The sequence below is a fragment of the Balaenoptera physalus genome, assembly GCF_965194825.1.
Source record: "Balaenoptera physalus genome assembly, chromosome: 9".
NCBI lineage: Eukaryota > Metazoa > Chordata > Mammalia > Artiodactyla > Balaenopteridae > Balaenoptera > Balaenoptera physalus.
Window position 1 is genome coordinate 19,751,789 of NC_138888.1, and position 21,286 is coordinate 19,773,074.

The 21,286-nt window shown below is 39.0% G+C and overlaps 1 protein-coding gene across 3 annotated transcripts in view; it reads left to right on the forward strand.

Moving 5' to 3' along the window:
* The first annotated feature begins 218 nt into the window (after window positions 1-218).
* The window catches only part of EPM2A (EPM2A glucan phosphatase, laforin), a 130,089-nt gene continuing 109,021 nt past the window's right edge, over window positions 219-21,286 (forward strand). The window contains exon 1 of one of the 3 annotated variants that reach the window (XM_082474894.1): window positions 219-20,274. In XM_082474894.1, the coding sequence (XP_082331020.1) occupies window positions 19,974-20,274 (301 nt within the window). In that variant the 5' untranslated portion in view covers window positions 219-19,973. The remainder of the gene's footprint in view (window positions 20,275-21,286) is intronic. The other 2 variants (XM_082474892.1, XM_082474893.1) reach the window with 2 other exon arrangements.

Here is a 21,286-nt window from a genome sequence, read left to right on the forward strand (position 1 = left end):
AAAAAGCCAGTTTGTGATGAACTCATAAAAGTGCTAACAAAAGATCAAGATAAAAAAAAATTAATTACATGGGACTGAGTGAACTGATGAGGATGATTATAATTTTTGTGACTTTCTGTTTGAATTTTAAAAAAAACCAAAAAAACTAAAAATAGAACTACCATATGACCGAGCAATCCCACTGCTAGGCATATACCCTGAGAAAACCATAATTCAAAAAGAGTCAGGTACCACAATGTTCATTGCAGCACTATTTACAATAGCCAGGACATGGAAGCAACCTGAGTGCCCATCGACAGATGAATGGATAAAGAAGATGTGGCACATATATACAATGGAATATTACTCAGCCATAAAAAGAAACGAAATTGAGTTATTTGTAGTGAGGTGAATGGACCTAGACTCTGTCATACAGAGTGAAGTAAGTCAGAAAGAGAAAAAGAAATACCATATGCTAACACGTATATATGGAATCTAAAAAAAAATGGTTCTGAAGAACCTAGGGGCAGGACAGGAATAAAGATGCAGATGTAGAGAATGGACTTGAGGACACAGGGAGGGGGAAAGGTAAGCTGGGACGAAGTGAGAGAGTAGCATTGATATATATATACTACCAAATGTAAAATAGATACCTAGTGGGAAACAGCCGCATAGCACAGGGAGATCAGCTCGGTGCTTTGTGACCACTTAGAGGGGTGGGATAGGGAGGGTGGGAGGAAGAGGTAAGAGGGAGGGGATATGGGGGTATAAGTATACATATAGCCGATTCACTTTGTTATACAGCAGAAACTAATACAACATTGTAAAGCAATCATACTCCAATAAAGATGTTAAAAAAAAAAAAAGCCAGTTTGTTCACAATTTGTAGATTAAATATCCTCCTGTCATTTCTTCCCCCTGAGGTGATCTCCTAGTAGCCACTGTTCTTATCCATGTCCTTGTGATTTGGAGCTGCTCATGTCTGCTCCTTCCCACAACTAGAGGGATCTCTCTTCTCCATTCCTAGGCCTGTTAGTTCTCTTAAATACACGTCCCACCCCCCACACACAGAGCCAAACTACATTGAAAGGTCATTATTTATGTTCTACCTCATTACTCTTCTAATGGCTTACTTTTCTTCTAGTTATTAATCAGCAGACACACATCCTAAGAGATGTGTGTCTTTGCCATCTTATTGAAAAAGACTCACAAATTCTCTTTAGGATTTGCCAATCCCAAACCGTATGATATTATAATTTAACCAAATCTTTAAGGCATTCAAAATCAAATCTTCACTGGTCAGGGATTGAAATGATATTCCTTTTGCAGAATCAGACAATTAAATTTACTTTATTACTTTACAGTTTTCAGAAATCGAGAAAAATGCTACCTAACATTGCTTTTTAAAATCATATGAGTGTCTCAGAAATCTATCATTCTTGATTTTGAGACACTAAGTTCGTAATATTGTCCAGAGTTTCCTTCATGTGTTATCTTTAGCTTAGATAGCAATAAAAGAATCATATCTAGACAGTGAGCAGAAAAGTTATCTTGACATTTTTAATATTTTTCCACTGAAGATGTGGCATGTATTACATTTGGGAACTTATATGTAATTTTATTACTGAAAACTTTTTTCCTTAAACCATAATAATTTATTTTGTATTTATCCTCAGTAAGGCCAAAGTTCAAAATAAATATAGTTCTTTAAAGTATGACCTTTTTTTCTAATAATGGATCACTTTACTATGAAGAAAGACAGCTAATGTGGTTCAGGCATTTCAAAAGAATTTTCTAGAAGTTACAAAGTAAGATAAATAAAATAAACAAAGGTAAGCCAGAGGGTAATAAGACTAGAGAAAAATGGTGATTAATTTATGGAAATTAGGTGGAAATTAGATGGAAAGAATAAAATAGAAGAGAAAAATATTCTTACGCATGATGGGCAATGAGCAGAAGAACAGTGAAAAAGAATAGTTTCTACTTCAATTCATCTTGAAAAAGTTTATACAGGGGCATTATTCCAATGGTTTCAAGTTTTCTGCTTCAGAATAATATCAGACTTTGATGTTATTGCCCATCATGCATAATAAATTTTTTCTCTTTCATTTTATCCTTTCCATCTAATTTCCATAAATTAATCACTATTTTTCTCTAATCTTCTTACCATCTGGCCCACCTTCTTCTATTTATCTTAGTTTTAAACTAAATTAAAATACAAAAATACAAGATGAACTAAAAGTTTACCACCAAAGTGAAATTTTGTCATAACAAAAATTGGATAGACTTGAGAGGCAACCAAAAAACATGTCTTACCTCTGTAAATTTGGACGTTAAATTCCTCCTACTTGATTATCTACATTATTCTACTAATTAATACATAGTTTTTCCTAAATTGACATTGTTTAAATTGACTTCCGAAGAATATGAAATTCAATATTTATTTTAAAATAGAATTTTTTCTATTTCCTAGATTGCATCAACCTCTTTAATGTTTAAGTATTAATAATTAATTTTTTTAAGCTTAGAAATATACTTTCAAGCAAAGTGTAGATTGGTTTTTAAAGTGGGCCCCTAAATCTCTGCTTAAATTATTTTGAATTGTTTTGGTAAACTAATATCCTCAAGTCTCAGTAATATGTTTTCTGTCTCTATTAACTTAATGTCACCTGAACTGTAGCATCTTTTATGTGGTAGCAAATAAAATCAAAGCCTTGCAAATATCTTATAAAAGACATAAGGCCTTTGGAGTCAAAAAGCTTTGGGTTCAAATATTGGCTCAGCCACTTAGAATTTACTTAACCACTTGAGCTTCAGTATCTTAAACAGCAAAATGGGATCATAATTTCTAGTTAAGAAAATTAAGGAGATTTTATTAGGTGATGTAACTGAAGTTTGAAGCTTAGTGACCACCACAAGGCAGCTCCTATTAAACGGCCACTTCTATTATTATTACCAAATTATTTGAGAAAATCCAAGTATTTCTGAGGTAATTAGACTTTTCCCCAAATATTTTACTTTTTTATTCAGATATTTCACTTATCTAAGCGGTGAGATGCATTGTAGGCTGTTCCATATAAACAAATACTAACACTGTGAAATTTCTTTCTGCCTAAAATAGTTTTGTTTTGCACATTTCTTCTTGCAGAAAAGTGTCACACTTTCAGTTTCCCAGGTACAAATTGTCAAACGGGTCCTATCTATAAGAGAACTGTTTTCTGAAGCCAGTGAATACAAGGGAAGTTAGCAAAATTTCCCCCATTTTACCTTCTTTCCTATCGTTACTTAGCAACCAGCTAATACTTTTGAAAAATCTCCTTTGAATACTAAATTACCATGAGATTTGTGTCTATTACTAAATGGAAGATCAAATATGCAGTCACAGTTTCTCTAAAGGACACAGTTGAAACCTAGTTAGTATTTTTACGTTGTTGCTAAGAGATCAATGTTTTGCCCTTGCTGTTTAGGAATACCATTATGTGCTGTTACTCAGGCATAATAAATTCACAGTAATGCCTCTGAGACTGGGATTGTAAATGAGAATGTGTCATGTAGCCAACCCCTTCTCTTTAATAGTTAATATGAGCCAGTCCTCCAGAAGCATTCCTTATTTGGTTCGAGAACACACACATAAAGTGTGATATGAATAAAGTACATTCCGGTTTGCCTAAGATGGATCTTGTTTACACTGTTGTTGGCACTGTTAATTATTTTAACACCTCTTTCCATTCTCAAAATTGACCTGCTTTGGACAATACATATCACGGTTACCCTAGATTTCAAAAATTTGGGGGCAGTCCAGAAGAGATTAATGGAAATAATTAGAGGCATAGGAAATAGTCTCTATGAAGAAATAACTAAAGGAATTGGGTTTATTTATTTGTAAGAAAAGAGAAAACTTAGGGAGATTACACTCTTCGAGGAGAAAATATAGAAGGAGATAACTCTAAGAGGAAACAAAAGCCTCTGTTTTCTTTCCCACCCAGGGCTGCATAGAATTAAAATTCTCACATCGGAGATAAGCTGTGTAGAAATCAAGGGTTAGGAAGATACTGTACACAATGGATTGTACCCTAGTAAAGGTTATTTTTTCTTATTTTGAGTATTCTTAAAGAACAAGTAGAATACGAACATACGCTGTGGTTTAGCAATTCTACTTCTAGTTATATACCCCAGAGAAACTTGTGCATGTACATCAGGATGTATATACCAGGCTCTTAGTAGCTCCACTGTCTATAATTGGACCACACTGAAAATAATGATTCTCTCCATTAACAACAAAATGTATAAAATGTGAGATATTCAAACAATGAAATATACTGTACATAAACAAAATTAATTGAACTTCCATGCCCCAATATGAATGTATTTCAAAAACATAGTGTTGAGCAAAAGACTTAAGTTACAGAAGAGTGTATGCAGTATGGTTTCATTTATACAAAATTCAAAAAATAGGTGAAACAATTTTTTAGTATGAGTGTCCCCAAAAGCAGATCCCAAATCAAGGATTCAAGCTCAAATATTAGGTTGAAATGTATGAAACTAGTGATATTCATTTTTTGACCTGCAAAAATGGCAAATATGGGTCAATCCAATAGTTTATTTGGGAAGGAAAGAAAAATAGCAGTGGAAGTGGAGAAATAAATAGACAAGAAGTGGAAGCAGACAATATATGGTGTTTTTCAAGCCAGCTACCACTACAGATGACTAGAGCTTAGTCCCATTAGGGAACTCAAGGGAGCCAGTGAAAAAGCACCAGAATTAACTTATTTTAGGGGCAAAGCTAAGATATTTATGCACCTTTTCCTGTTAATTTTTGTTGGAGAACTGCTCCAAGGTTTGCCGAGATGCCACACAGCATTGCTGTCTACCTCGGACATCTCTAGTTTGATGGGATCAGATGGGACCTATGTTACAAAAGGCATTGTCACTTGTACCAAATGCTGGAATTGCTGCAGAGACCTTTTTTGTTCTGGCTCAACTGCAACTGGTAACCTTCCAAGTTGCCCAGTGAATGGGTTGAGGCAACATTCTCGTGTGGTATGTATTCTCCAAAATCCAAAGAGGCTTACGAAAGTCCGTGCCACCTTCTTAGTTGTAGGAGTTGCAAGGTGCAGTTCTTTACTTCCAAGGGGATATGCTGGCATATCTCAGACTACTGAATCTCAAAACACTCTTTTGGCATTGCAGACCTCTGAATCTTTGAAGGAATTATTTCCAACCCTCTGGTGTGCGTTTTGCCTTACAAAGGCATCCAGAGTATTACAACTTTTTGATCCTCAGTTCCAATTATTTTACTATCAAATATAGTGGAGTTCTGAGAAAAGTTCAGATGACTGAGGTACCCTTGAACTATGTTGTGCTCAAGATCAGGAGTGTTATCATAGTTCTGGGAAGGCTGTGAGGTATTCTGCTATCATCCGTCATGATCCATATGATTTTTTCAAGGGCCAGATTAGTGAATTAAATGGAGATATGATGGAGTCGTGTCCCTGCATCCTTTACACTTTTGAGGGAGACACTCATCTCTGCCATTCTTCCAGGATAAGAGTCTGTCTTGCCTGAAGTGAAGGCATTCAAGTACATACATAATTTTCTACGAACTTTTATACAATTATGATTTTACTTCATTTATTAGTTAAGTTTCTCCAGAGAAACAGAAGCAATAGGATATATATAGAGAGAGGAAGAGATTGATTATAAGGAATTGGCTCACATAATTATGGAGGTTGAGAAGTCCCACAATCTACCATCTGCAAGCTGGAGACCCAGGAATGATAGTGGTGTGATTTAGCCTGAGTTTGAAGACCCGAGAACCAGGAGCACTGAGGGCAGGAGGTTTATGTCTCAGCTCAAGTATCCAGGCAAGAAGGAGAGAATTCCTCCTTCCTCCACCTTTTGTTCTATTCAGGCCCTCCCTCAGTGGGATGATACCACGCATACTGGGGAGGGCAATCTACTTTACTGATTCCACTAATTCAAATGCTAATCTCATCTGGAAACACCATCACAGACACACCCAGAAACAATGTTTAATCTGGGCACCCCGTGGTTAGTCAAGCTGACACATAAAATTAACTATGGCACTCCACAGTTACGGAGCCAATTTAAGTTTCACCAGTTCTACCGGTTACTAAGTACCTCCCTTCCGATTATATACTCAAGGACTGGAGAAATGACCATGGATGATTTCATGGACCCGTTGGACTCATTGTGAAATGGACATGGACCAGGACTCCAATTGTCAACAGATCTCTGGATGCCCCCTTTCTGACTGGATATCCATGATATTTTGGCTTCCTGACAATTTCAAGTCAGATCCAATAGCTAAGAGCTCTTAAAAGATATAGGTATTTTCTTTTCTGCAGTGTACTTGTGTATGGCCCTTTGGTGGAAGGATTTGGAAATCACTATGTAAGTACTTGCTGAGGCACTGAAAAGTCCTTCCTTGAGGGGACATGTCTCCCCTTCAGTTGATGATACATCCACTTCCCTTCTGATGTCAATGGGCTGCCACCTGCCATTTTCTCTTCCAGATTCTTATTTTTCTCATTGACAATGAAAAGCTCAGTTCCAAAGCAGTGTCTTCTACCATTAGCCCTGGCTTCAACGAAGAGCTGCCACAGAAATTCTCAAATACTGATGCTTCCCTTAGTAGTGCATTCCTTATTGCTTTAGTAAAAGGATATCCTTTGGGCACCCCCAAGGAGCATGGTCAGCTGGTGGCTTCTCTTACCCTATATTCTAAATATTTAGTCTAGCCTGCTCACCCCGTTAAGTTCTCTGATCCCTTCCTCAATACTCTCTCTGCCAAGGCAATTTCAACATTCACATCATTCACTATGTACCATCTTTTTCCCCAAATTTGAAGGAGCCATTCCAACAGTGTATTGGGACTGACCTCTTGAGTCCTTGCTAAAGACGGTACATCCTGAATCACAGGAGAGGGCCTTAAAATTAATAAGCCAATACTATATCCAGCTTATATTCCACCCCCTCATTTTCAGGCATATCCTCTCAATTTCTGCCTGTATGTATTAGGCCATGTAGCACATTTGATAAATTGTTTCCTCTCATAGAAGAATAGTTCATTTCCTATCATGAAATGATAAGACTTGAGACTTAACCCTAGTAATTGCTAGGGGATATGAGTGGGATACTAGTAACCTCTGCCACACTATGTTATGGATGTGTATGTAGGAAATAAAACTATAAAGAGAAATAAGGAAATGATTATCACAAAATGAGAGTTTTCAATGTTCTTTAATAGATAGGAATTATTTAACTAGTTCTAAGACTAGTCTGGATTTGCACAGGTAGTTTTCTCCTTGGCATGTCAAACTGCTGAAACATTAATATGTTTTAAAGGTTAATGGGAAGAACCTAAGGGCAGGACAGGAATAAAGACACAGACGTAGAGACTGGACTTGAGGACACGGGGATGGGGAAGGGTAAGCTGGGACGAAGTGAGAGAGTGGCATGGACATATATACACTACCAAATGTAAAATAGATAGCTAGTGGGAAGCAACCACATAGCACAAGGAGATCAGCTCGGTGCTTTGTGACCACCTAGAGGGGTGGGATAGGGAGGGTGAGAGGGAGACGCAAGAGGGAGGAGATACGGGGATATATGTATACGTATAGCTGATTCACTTTGTTATAAAGCAGAAACTAACACACCATTGTAAAGCAATTATACTCCAATAAAGATGTTAAAAAAAAAGGTTAATGGGGACATATTATTGAATATCCAATTTACTAATGAACATATGCCAGCTAGGTGATCTGTGCAACTTAGCTAAGAAATAAAGCAATCTGACTTTTAAGCCCTTGCATTTTAAACATAGACTTCACTTTCCTATTCTTATGGCCCATGTATTCCTGAATTCTGAAAAGATCAGCCTTAAAATCCATATTATTGACAGTTCTTTCCTTCCTCCGCCATCATAACCCTTATTACGAAGGGAAAAATTAATAAGCTAGATTTGCCAAGGAGTTTTGCCTGTGTGAACTGTTCTGTCTTTTAATGAAAATGTAGCATTCTAGATTTATGTTATATTCTTGCAAGCAACCAAATTCTTAACAATGGTAATGATGATAATGATGATAATATTTGCATAGGGTTTATTATCTGCCAAGCATTGTTCTAAGCCCTTTCCTGTATATGATATCTCATTTGATTTCCTCATTAACCGGTGAAGCAGGTTCATTTTTGTTCCCATTTTATTAGTGAAGAAAGTGAGACAGAGTTTGAGAACTTAAACAAGGTGACATAGCCTGGGATCATAAGCATAAGAAAACAAGTTGAATCAGCTTATGCCTAAACAGTGACTAGGTAGGTACCTATGACCAAAGCACAGAAGGCAGGGGAAGTGTTGACCTCAGGAAAAAATGGATTTACAGCCTTGAATACTGAGATGATTCTGTCTCTTGTCTTTGTTTCTCTTAGTGTGTCAGCTCCATTCTCTCAGACTAATTGTCCTCATGAGGCTAGAAACTTTGATACAAGTAGCTCTCAGTTTTAGTCTTAGAGTCTGATATTTAAAGAACTTTCCTTTTCCACTTGGGGAAGAAATCTTATTGGACCAGCTTAGATCATGTGCCCGTTCCTTCAATCAATACCCTGCACCTGTTTCTGTAATAAAGCTTTATTAGAGCACAACCATGCTCATTATCTCTACATATTGACCACGGCTGTGTTTGTGCTACAAGTTGAATAGCTGCGACAGAAACCATATAGCCCATGAAGCCTAAAATATTTACTATCTGGCCCTTTACAGAAAAAGTCTGCTGACCTCTGCCTTGGGGCAACCACTGTGGTGAATTAATCATAGCTCTTCATATTGTTGCCACTTCATTTGAACTGTGTGCTTGGTTGTTACTACACATGTTGTTTGCCCTTCAAAATATCTTCAAAAAGATTACAGTATGATCCAGTCTAGAATCTGAAAACTTCTTGTGTACAAGAAAGGCAAGGAATCAGCAAAATGTAAATTTTATACTATTGAAACAAGTATTTATCATTAGTGGAAAGATCACAATTCCCTAAATTCATGCAAAGCAATATCCAAGTGCTTTATGGAACCTGATGAAGATTGCCACAAGTAGGTGAAGCAGAGTTGTTTTGTTACCAAGATACATGCAAAAGGCTTGATTATCACATGCCAGGTGATGCAACTAAAGGCAAGAGAGGTGCCATACCCGTTCAAATAATTATACAATATTTAAAACAGGTACAGGCTGATGTGAACAACTATCACTAAGGTATCAAACTTCAAATTTCAAAAACTATCCACTGCTTTAAACAAAAGGTGGGCATGTGATTCAGTTGAGAGAAAACAATGCAACTATAAGTTTAGTGAAAAAGGAAAGTACCAGCATCAAAGTTTGTAGACTGGATATCAGTGGCTTGTAAAGACATCTCAAAGACAACAGTGGAACCCTTAAGATGATTCCAATTGTATGAAATTTCCAGAACAGGCAAATCCATAGAGACAGAAGTTGAGTAGGGATTGCCAGAAGACGGAGGAAGAGGGAAATTGAGACTGATATGAATATGTATGGGGTTTCTTTTTGGATTGATGAAAAGTTCTGGAATTAAGATTTTGGTGATGCTCGCACAACATAATGAATACATTATTATCAGTCATGGATTGGGTATGTTCCGGTGGATATATCATTGACATGAGGTTACCACATAGTTAGTCCTTCAGGAAAGGGAGTGAGAATGAAGAGCATGGAAATAAGAGGAAGTGTGGGGCTTCCCTGGTGGCGCAGTGGTTGAGAGTCTGCCTGCCAATGCAGGGGACACGGGTTCGAGCCCTGGTCTGGGAAGATCCCACATGCCGCGGAGCAACTGGGCCCGTGAGCCACAGCTGCTGAGCCTGCGCATCTGGAGCCTGTGCTCCGCAACGAGAGGCCGCGATAGCGAGAGGCCCGCGCATCGCGATGAAGAGTGGCCCCCGCTTGCTGCAACTGGAGAAAGCCCTCGCACAGAAACAAAGACCCAACAGAGCCAAAAATATTAATTAATTAATTAATTAATTAAAAAAAAAAAGAGGACGTGTGTCTCTCAGATAATCCATGTTTTAGGAATCTAGATCTATAGGTGAAAACAAATGAATGGAAACTTTAAAAAATGGTTTTATAAGAGCTTCAGTTTGCTCGTATATGAAACAAAGAGGCTGGAACATGGAGGTCCAGAAGGCTCTTAAAAATCTGCAGTTCCAAATATAACAGTTCTTTGAATTTTCTAACTCGGGGCAATGTGGTAAACTAACTATATTAAACTGACTGAATATTAAAGCCATTAATCTGGTGAAACAAATTATGTTTTCATTTATTCTATGGAGGAATTTCTAAATTGAATTATAGAATCAATTGCTACTCCACCTGGGACATGCAAACTTAATTAAACTACAGAATTTTTTTTTCTGGTGAATTTAGTGGCCCGGCAGTGACTATGTCAGAGCTGGACATTTATTGAAAGTTAAAGACTGGAAAATTGATCCTTCCCTCAAAGTGATAATAAATCACACTTTTTAAAAAGAATGTTACTGCATCCCAAAGATATTTACTTAAAAAAGAAATCTCATGTACCTAACCTAATACTTCAAAAAGTTTGATAACTAAATGAGATTATTAAATGTATATGAGCCTTGCCATGATTAATACTGTTAGCCTGATAAGCTGGTGGGTGATGTACTCACATACTCACTGAAGAAGGCAATGAGCAAATTGTAACAGTTTGCAATTTACTCATTTCTGCTGTTATGAAATAGCATAAATGAAGTCGTCTTCATATTGAACTAAGGTACATGAAATGCCTCACCTCTTGATTTTAATAGGTTTGATATTCTCTCTATGGACATTAAACACCCAAAATATTTTCTTTCCTCTTTTATTTTCCCTTTCTTCCTTATAGAACTACCATAACATGCTTGTCTCTTTATCCATTATTTTTTATTACAAATTGTGAAATGTGAAACATATGAGTTAAAGTGCATGATTTCTCTAAAATGTAACTAAGGCAAAATACATGTTTGTCATATAATTATCTGAGAAAAATGATTTTTGGGATCCTTATCCTTTGCTCCTCTAAAATGACTTTACCTTAAACATGTTTTGAGGTTTTCTGCCTCTGCTTTTGTGGATGCAGTTCTCTGACTTGGAATACCCGTGTCCCCTCACCTTCATCTCTTGTTTATTGTCTCTCCCACGTTCTGCTTCCAAGGTCCTTTATGACCTTTATGCTTCCAAGGACCAAACCATCCAGGTCCTTGGTGCTTCAGTCCTGTTCTGACCTTTATGATTCCTGTTTCTGGTTGTCCGTCATTGCTCTGTGACAAATAATTTAGTATCTTTATATTGAAAAAAATGAATATCTGTGATGTAATTCAACTTGTCATGTGTATTTATCTCTAACAACTACACCAGAAACTCCTTGAGGGCAAGGATCACATCTTAATTTGTGAGGTCCAAGTCACCTCATCCAATGCTGTCTACTTCAACATTATTTGTATATTGATTGTCTGATGTGAATTAGTTGCCTCTTTTGGAAGGATTTGAAAAAATCTGAAAAAGTCTTTTTTCCTATCCACCACTGCAAAGTGCAAATCAGTACCTTTGTGTATGCTGAAGGGAACAAATTCTTCTCTTCCAGATTTTTAGGAACCAGGTTTATGTGTATTTTCCTTTGAAAAGCAGGGGTTCAAAACTCAAGTGACTTAAATGTGCAATATAAGCTGGTATAATAGTTTACTTGCTTTTTTTTTGGTACATTCTGCAAGTTCTTTTTTGTGCGGTGGCCTAGAGAGACTAGTGCCTCCCTCCATCTGGTAATATTTATAAATTGAAGTGAAATGTGCTCAGTCGGGTTCAGTAAACTGTTTCCCTCATCATAGCCTTCTCTGGCCTCCTTTTAAGGAAGGAAGCAGTAGAATTTTTGTTTCCCGTTTCACTCATCTCTCAGAGTTCCCAGAGTGACAGAACGGCTGTGAAGTTTCCTGTGAAGTTCTTGCAGAACTAGGTCTTAGCAGAGGGAGTGGAAGCCGCCACATGGCAGACCCCTACAGCCAGACAATCTCGTCACAGTGCATGAATATAAAGTCTAGGCTACTGTTCTACATTTAGTTAGATACATCTGTATTTGTCCATGCTGTTATATATGATCTGCTTATAGCTGTAATTTTGCTAAGGATCTGTGCTAATGAGTAAAAATATTGAGATTTACCAAACTGTGTCTAAACAGTTGTCATTAATTTTTTCTAATTAATTCTTATTGGAGTACGGTTGCTTTACAAGTTTGTGTTAGCCTCCACTGCACAAAAAAATGAATCCGCCGTACACATACAGATACCCCCTCCCTTTTGGACTTCCCTCATTTAGGTCCCCACAGCGCATCAGGTGAGTCCCTGTGCTACACAGCATGTTCCCATCAGTTGTCCATTTTATACATAGTATCAATAATGTATACGTGTCAGTCCCAGTCTTCCAATTCCTCCCACCCCACCCCTTTTCCCCTTGGTATCCATACATTTGTTCTCTACCTCTGTGTCTCTATTTCTGCTTTGCAACTAAGATCATTTATACCATTTTTCTAGATTCCACATATATGTGTTATTATACGATATTTGCTTTTCTGTTTCTGACTTACATCACTCTGTATGACAGACTCTAGGTCTATCCACCTCACTACAAATAACTCAATTTCGTTTCTTTTTATGGCTGAGTAATATTCCATTGTATATATGTGCCACATCTTCTTTATCCATTCATCTGTTGATGGACACTTAGGTTGCTTCCATGTCCTGGCTATTGTAAATAGACCTGCAATGAACATTGTGGTACATGACTCTTTTTGAATTATGGTTTTCTCAGGGTATATGCCCAGTAGTGGGATTGCTGGGTCATATGGTAGTTCTATGTTTAGTTTTTTAAGGAGCCTCCATACTGTTTTCCATAGTGGCTGTATCAATTTACATTGCCACCAACAGTGTATGAGGGTTCCCTTTTTTTGTCATTAATTGTTTTTTACATTTTTTTAAAGAGTATTTTTTCTTGTCCCCTTCCCCTCCCTCCTTCTTACACAAACTTTGCACTGTGGTACTGTGTCTATGACAATATTATGTGGCAGACTGTCTGGTCTGCCTTTATTTTTGTTCTTGTTTTTTTGGCTACTTTTTAAAATTGAAGTAAAGTTATAGTTGATATACATATTATATAAGTTACAGGTGTACAATATAGTGATTCACAATTTTTAAAGGTTATACTGCATTTATAGTTATTAGAAAATATGGCTATATTTCCCATGTGTACAATATATCCTTGTAGCTTGCTTTATACCTAATAGTTTGTACCTCTTAAACCCCAACCCCTATATTGTCCCGCACTTCCCTTTCTCCATTGGTAACCACTAATTTGCTCTCTATATCTGTGAGTCGGCTTCTTTTTTGTTATATTCACTAGTTCGTTGTATTTTTTAGATTCCACATATAAGTGATATCATATGGTATTTTTATTTCTCTGTCTGACTTATTTCACTTAGCACAGGGCCCTCTAAGTCCATCCATGTTGCTACAAATGGCAAAAATCTCATTCTTTTTTATGGCCGAATAGTATTCCATTGTGTGTGTGTGTGTGTGTGTGTGTGTGTGTGTGTGTGTGTGTGTAAACATCTTCTTTATCTATTCATCTGTTGATGGACACTTAGGTTGCTTCCATATCTTGGCAATTATAAATAATGCTGCTATGAACATTGGAGTGCATGTATCTTTTCGAATTAGTGGGGTTTTTTTTTTTCAGATATATATTCAGGAGTGAAATTGCTGGATCATATGGTAGCTCTATTTTTAGGTTTTTGAGAAACCACCATACTGTTTTCCAACGTACATTCTCACCAACAGTGTACGAGAGTTCCCTTTTCTCCATACCCTCGCCAATACAAGATACTTGTGTTCTTTTTGATGATAGCTATTCTGACAGGTGTGGGGTAATATGTCATTGTGGTTTCGATTTGCATTTCCCTGATGATTAGCAATGTTGAGCATCTTTTCATGTGCCTGTTGGCCATCTGCATTTCCTCTTTAGAAAGATGACTGTTCAGTTCTTCTGCCCGTTTTTTAATTGGGTTGTTTGTTTTTTTATACTTTTGGAATCAGGGCTTTAGCTTATATATACCTTTGTGGGAACTGGGAGTATTTCCCTCTGGGAGAAGGAAGTAGTGACATATGTCAACCCTGGGCACTCTCAGCCCCCATGGCTTTCTACAGGTTTACCCTGTGGCACTAGGCTTACCCAGGAGCAGGTATCTTATGGGAAGAAAAAAGCACCCAGAGGAAAAGGCTTTGCAAGCGGAGCATGGGCTATGTTTCAGCCCCCACTGATCCCTCCAGCCCAGCGCTTCCGTGCAGTACCTGAGCTGCACAACCATATGCTGAGTCCCTGGCTAGAGAGACATTCCTGGGTACAGTTCCTGGCTCTGTCATTTATTAGCTATATGGCCTGAGGCAAATCAGTTAATGTTTCAGAAACTTTCATCCTTCTTCTGTAAAATGGAGATCATAACTATGTCATGGAAATGTGGAGAGGGTTAAATAAGGTGTGTTAGACACCCAGCACAGTGCCTACCTCATGGTAGATAGGAACTCAATAAATGAGACGTTATTATTATTATTATTATATATTGTTAAGAAAAAGTATTCAAAACTTAGAGGTAAGATGCAAGGTTGACTGCATGTCGGGCAATCTGGAGCAGTGTCCACCAGATGCATTCAAGAATTATTCAACTTTTTATGAGATTCTTCATGTCTTGATTTATGTTACTGTTTACCATTGATTAGGGCCCTACTCCCAAAGTTATATATTAAATTTTGTAAATGTTTGTCTGTTAAAGATGCAAGTGATTTCTGTGTGGTAGAATAGATAAACCCAAAGGTCACATTTTTATTGCCTCGTGGGAAATTAATCAATTTTGTGTTTAACCTAGTAAACTTCTAGCAGTCTTTCAGTGTCTATATACATTGCATCTTGAATTCTTTTTGAACCATCTTTACCATCCTGCTGGTTCCCTCATTAATCAGCAAGAGATTCATTCTGGAAAATTATACTTTGACAATGTCCATAATGCATGCTTGGACAAGTATATATCTTTTAAATTTTATTTATTTATTTATTTATGGCTGTGTTGGGTCTTCATTTCTGTGCGAGGGCTTTCTCTAGTTGTGGCAAGCGGGGGCCACTCTTCATCGCGGCGCGCGGGCCTCTCGCTATCACGGCCTCTCTTGTTGCGGAGCACAGGCTCCAGACACGCAGGCTCAGTAATTGTGGCTCATGGGCCCAGTTGCTCCGCGGCATGTGGGATCTTCCCAGACCAGGGCTCGAACCCGTGTCCCCTGCATTGGCAGGCAGATTCTCAACCACTGCGCCACCAGGGAAGCCCAAATATATATCTTTTAAAAAGTGGCTCGTTCCATTGATTAAAATACAAGGACACCCCCTCCTTCTAACTTCTTTCTGCATTTCCAGGGAGCTCCTGAGGTCCTAGTAAGAACTAGAGATTCGGGGAAGGCCCAGAGCATTTACTCAGATCCTGCTTTATCCTTTCTTTCCTCTTGAAGGCCAGTGGGGTTTCACCTCAGGCTTCTCCTTTATAGTTCCCACCAATGCTTACTTTCCTCTCTGGGATCCTGGTCTTTGTGCAGCTGATGATGTAGTAAAGGAATGTCTTCTAAACAACTTTCTGCCTTCCTTCCTCTCCCAATCTTAGAAATAGGCACCCTAAATGGTTTGATGTTTAAAGTACTTTTATTCTTAATGCAAACACATACAATGGTGAGGAAAAATAAGCAAAGGGTAAATTACAGTGTGCTCAAATTCTTCAAAAGTACTTTCAGGTTTGCCTCCTGGCCTCCCCACTAACAATTGCCCTCCTCCTCCACTTTAGTCTCCATTCTCCATTTAAGGATAAATGAGTCAGCTCTGCTTTCAGCTAACCTCCTTCCTTTTTCTCAAACTCTTTGAAAGTTCCCTTGGGAGTTTCAGATCGTCCCTTCCAGCCATGACTCTTTTATTCCCAAGGGTTGAGTTATCAGGCCCTCTACCCTCCTTGAGAAAGGTGTTAATGAGCCTGCCATTCAAGTTACCCCAGACCTAGGAGGATCTTTTTACCACTGAAGGATGCTCTAAACTGGTGTCTCTAACCTCAAGGTCTGGGCACCTGGCTTGGCCCACTACTTTCCCTAGGAAAAGTCAGCTGAGGTCATTGCCTAACAGAACCCAGGCTCGACTGACCTGTTGCGTAGAGATTTCCAACTGAGAAGTGTAGGCAGGTGGGTTTTACAATGTGGAGAGTGGGAAGGGATGTGTGAGGGAGGGATGTTTGAGGGGAGGGGCAGAGTCAATGTCTTTGGAAAAGGCATACATTTCATTGTAATTTTATACTTGGAGCATTTCTAACAATTAACATTTTTGATCGTATAAATTACAGAGAAATATGCATGACAAAACTGGCTGTTGGTGATGCACTGAAAATGCAGTACTTCCTTATGACTGTGTGGGGTGGGAAGTCGAATTATTGGAATCTCCTGGAGATAGAAGATTTTTATATATACCAAAAAGGGACATGGATTTTTTAAATAGTTGAGAAATGTTGTGGGATTTTTGAACAAAGCCTTGGTATAGCTCAAATCCTTTTACTGTTCCAGATCCTCAAAGGGATTTCAAGTAGCCTAACCTACAATTTTCCAAGCCAGAAAAAAGTCAGTTGCAATATGCAAACATCTCTAAGCTGTATTCAAATTCTCCCTGGAATGTTTTGTCTGGTTTTGCTTTTATTATTATTTTTTTAAGCTACAAAATTGGAAATAGTATATGTGACACATTTAACTCAATATGTTCTGACAAGTAATAAACTAATACTTATAATGGTTCCTAAACTACTTGGTTGAAATGTGTTTTACATCAGTGAGTGTGTGAATACATACACAATATTATAAGGAAAGACTTATGATAACTCACTGACTAGTGAAAGATTGCTTCAGAAAACATAAATTACCAGAGATCCAAGGAAGACCTTTCCCTGGGGGAGGGGGGCTTTGAAAGAATTTGCATTTGAATTGGATCCTGAAACTCTAAATTTGAACTTATCACCCATTCTTCAAGATATATTGTAGTTATATATAAGATAGCACTATAGAAATGAAATTCAATGACAACAAATTAGTTTGGTCTTTTAAAAATTATTATCAGAATTATGTTACTCTGCTGGGCTAATTCTTGTTCTAAATTCAGCTTGTTGTTATAGCATCAAGAATCTGACCCCAAATGGATTTCATAACTAATCTCTTTTAATAAATATCCTGAGTCATTGAAATGTAAAAGAAATCTTACATGGAGAACTCAACAAGGAAAACGAGTTGGGAATAACACAGCTTAATAATTGGTAAATGTTTTCACCTTGCCTTCTTAAATCTGTGTTACTACTGCCAACAAGATAGGCATATTAAGACATAAAAATGACCATTTTCTAGAACCTGAGGTCAAATCCACTTTAGATACCAAGATATTTATGTCTTTACAGATCTCATTGATCAGTTTAGACTGCCACTTATGATCTTCTATTCCATCATTCCTAAGCATGAATTTAGTCACAGGAAATATTTACAGAAAGTTCATTTTTTTATTAAGAACTAATGGAGAATAACTTATTTAAATATGCTGGGATTTAAATGCATTCTGTAAATGATTTACTTATCAGAAATCAAATATTGTGTTATATTATATTATGTTATCTTATCTTTAACTATAAGATGAATGGATGTCTTTTAGCATCTGGCTCTGCCCCTTCCTTGCTGTGGGCTGTTTACTGGACCTTTCTTGCTTGTTTTCTAGCATATAAAAATAGGGATAACAATTACAGTTATCTCATAGGATTGGTGAGAGAATTAAATGAGATAATATGAATATGAACACCATGTATCTGGCACATAAAAAGGGCTCAATAACTATTATAACTATCATAGTTAATAAATTAAAATGATTGACAGTCAAAGTATGATTGAGACTTTAAAATATGTATTTTTATATTTTGGTATTTCTCTCTTTCCAATTGCATTTTACTTGGGGCGCAATGTAGCCATCACATTCGTACTATATTTAAATCCATGCATGCCATAAAATAAGCTGTTATAAATTTTATTTACAGGCTTAAAAAGGGTGCTTCCAACTGTTAAAATTACTCAACTTATTTACGAGGAGAGAAGAGAAAAGGAAATAATGTCTATTGAAAAAATATATTGTTTTCTTTTTTGTCATTGTTTCATCTACAGAATGGGCAGTATTCCCTTTGGAAGAGCTGATGGGAATAATGCCATTTGGAAAGTACAAAACACAGCAGCATGGCAGAACACAAGGAAGTTCTGAACTGTCAGCTTCCAGGGTCCTTGCATGGCCAAATGACTCTTATTTTCCTAAAATTACTCTAAGAATATTTTGTAGCAGCAATTTGAATAAACGGACTCACTTGTCACTGTGATTTAATGCCTGCTTTGCTACTGAATCAGCCGTATTTGGCCAGCCCTGCTGTCTTCGCATTTTTCTTTGTGTTTATCCTTAAGCTTAGCAACTAACCAAACACTGAGTGGAATATCGATATTTAAAAGTGAAATGTATTAATAGTTTACTAAGTGTTCCACAGAGAGACTGAGTTTGTATGGTTTACATTTTTGTATTTCTTTCTGTTCTACTTATGATATTCTGAATGTCTGAAATTTTTGACTTTCCCCCCACTATTCACAAGCTTTCAAATACTGGTAAAGTCATGTCTTTGTGTGTCTTTAGTTCACATAAGATTGCTATGTTAAGTGCTGATGAATATAGAAATGTTAAGACCACGAGAACAATTTTAATAAAGAATCAAAAAGTAACACATTATGTAAACAGGACAGGTGGTTTTCTTAAGGCAGTGACCAAAATTAAAGCCCCCCTCCTCCCCACCCTACCCCTAACAGTTTTCTTTTGATCAAATAACTATAAGCCTGTGTTTCTGGACACAAAATGATGTTTTAAGTTGAAAAAATATTGCTGACTTTTACTGAAAGCAAACTTAAACCAAAAAGCTTTATTTTATGCCATTTAAAAATTATCAGTCATATATTTATAGTCATAGAATTACCTTTTTTGGGTTTTGTTTTACCTTGGAAAGGCTTGAAACTATTTACTTTAAACCCATTTTTATACATACTAAAAGTATTATAACACTCTTTCGAAAAAAGAATGTGATCATGTGTCATTTCAGGCATCAAATTGGTCTAGGCAAGGGAAAAGTATTCAGTGTTTTTGCACGAGCTCTGGGCTCTGAATGGCGCCTCTTCCACTAATCAGAAAAACTTTAGAGCCGGCAGGGTCTTTAAAGATCATTATTTTATACCCTCAGTTTACAGGTAAGAACCTGAGGCCCAGAGAGAGTAAATGACCTGTTGAAGGTCCGGAGCTCTCCAGACACCGCTGCAGGATCTTTCCCCAACTTCACTATTATGGAGGCTGCTTTCTATATGCCATTCTCTTCTTCCTACGATCCTCACAAAAATAAATTCCAGTTTTTTGGAAAGATTACTGGAAAATCTCGGGGCTTATGAGATGTTTTATTTCCTTTCCCAACCCCTTTTCCTTGCTTCCGATGCGTCCCCAGCCGTCCGCGGAGCCGCTGGAAGAGGCAGCGGGCAAGGGCCAGGCTCCTTCTCCGGGAGAGACGGGTGGTGGCCCCAGCTGACCACTTCCCGCGGCCAAAGGCCCCGGCCTGGATCATCCTCGGGCTCCTGGGCCGCGTGATGCATCCCAAAAAAGGTGCAGCATCGCACGTGTCCCCGCCAGCGTCCGCGCCTCGCGCGTCCAGGCCTCGCGCGCTGCCGCCCAATCGCCGCGGCCGCCTGGCGCTCGGGTCGCGTCCGCCGGTCGCAGGGACACGGGAGCCCGGGAGCCGCGCCGCCCGCCGCCATGCGGTTCCGCTTCGGGGTGGTGGTGCCGCCCGCGGTGGCCGGGGCCGGGCCGGAGCTGCTGGTCGTGGGGTCTCGGCCTGAGCTGGGGCACTGGGAGCCGCGCGGGGCGGTGCGCCTGAGGCCGGCGGGCACGGCGGCGGGCGCGGGGGCGCTGGCGCTGCAGGAGCCGGGCCTGTGGCTCGGGGAGGTGGAGCTGGCGGCCGAGGAGGCGGCGCAGGACGGGGCGGAGCCGGGCCGCGTGGACACGTTCTGGTACAAGTTCCTGAAGCGCGAGCCGGGAGGAGAGCTCTCCTGGGAAGGTACTGGGAGCTGCGCCGGCCTGCACCCCGGCCTCGGCCTTGGTCTTGGCCTCGGCCTCGGCTTGGGGCGGGCCCCACAGTCCCCGCTGCGACTTCCCGGGCGCTTTGCCCGGCTCTCGGGCTTCGCAAGCTGTCTGAACTCCCCGGGCGCCCTGGGCTGACCCTTCTCTGTCCGCCCAGCTGTCGCCCCAGCCGCGCCTCCCGCTCCCGACAGGTTCGCTAGATGGAGGCTGGGTTCCCGGCCTCCCGCCCCTTCGGTCTTTGCTCCTCCGACCTCTTTCCCACAAACACGGGACCCGGTTCGGGCCTCGGTCCCCCTCGCCCTCCGCGTCCTCCCTGCGCGGGTCCCCGGGCTGCCAGGTCCCCCGCCGCTCCTGGGTTCGCTCCTCAACTCTGTCGACTGTTTTTGTGCCCTCATTTTCTTCCCCCGATTCACTAAAAACTGACCCAACCAGTGAAGCTAGCCTTTTCGCTAATCCTAAACTGCAACGTGCTGTTTAGTGTATTTTTTTTTTTTTCTTCTTTTCGATTTGAGAGTGAACTAATGGAAAAACGTTGAGCGTTTCTCTTTTTGATTTTTTTTAAAGCCCCGAATATATGACAGTTGAGATATGCTCTGATTTCTTAAACTATAAAAACAATACATGCTGGCTGTAAAAAATCAAAAACAAAAGCAAAAAATGTACAAAGTAAAAACTTGTGTCCTCCATACACTCTAAGTCCACTGCACACTGACCAATACATGACATATGTATCTATTTCACACACAAATTGGTTAATATATTATTCTCTATCCTGCTTATTCTTGCTCTGTAAAGGTTGCGGATACCTTTTAGTGTCACTCGTATAAATGTATATTTCATTTTTTAAATGGCAACGAAATATTCTGCATCTACCAATGTGCATTTAGGTTGTTTTACGTCTTCCTCTGTTATAAACAGTAATAGCTTAATTGGAAATCCGTGTATAAAGTTATCTTTGAGCATTTGGGAATGTTCCTGTATGGTAGATT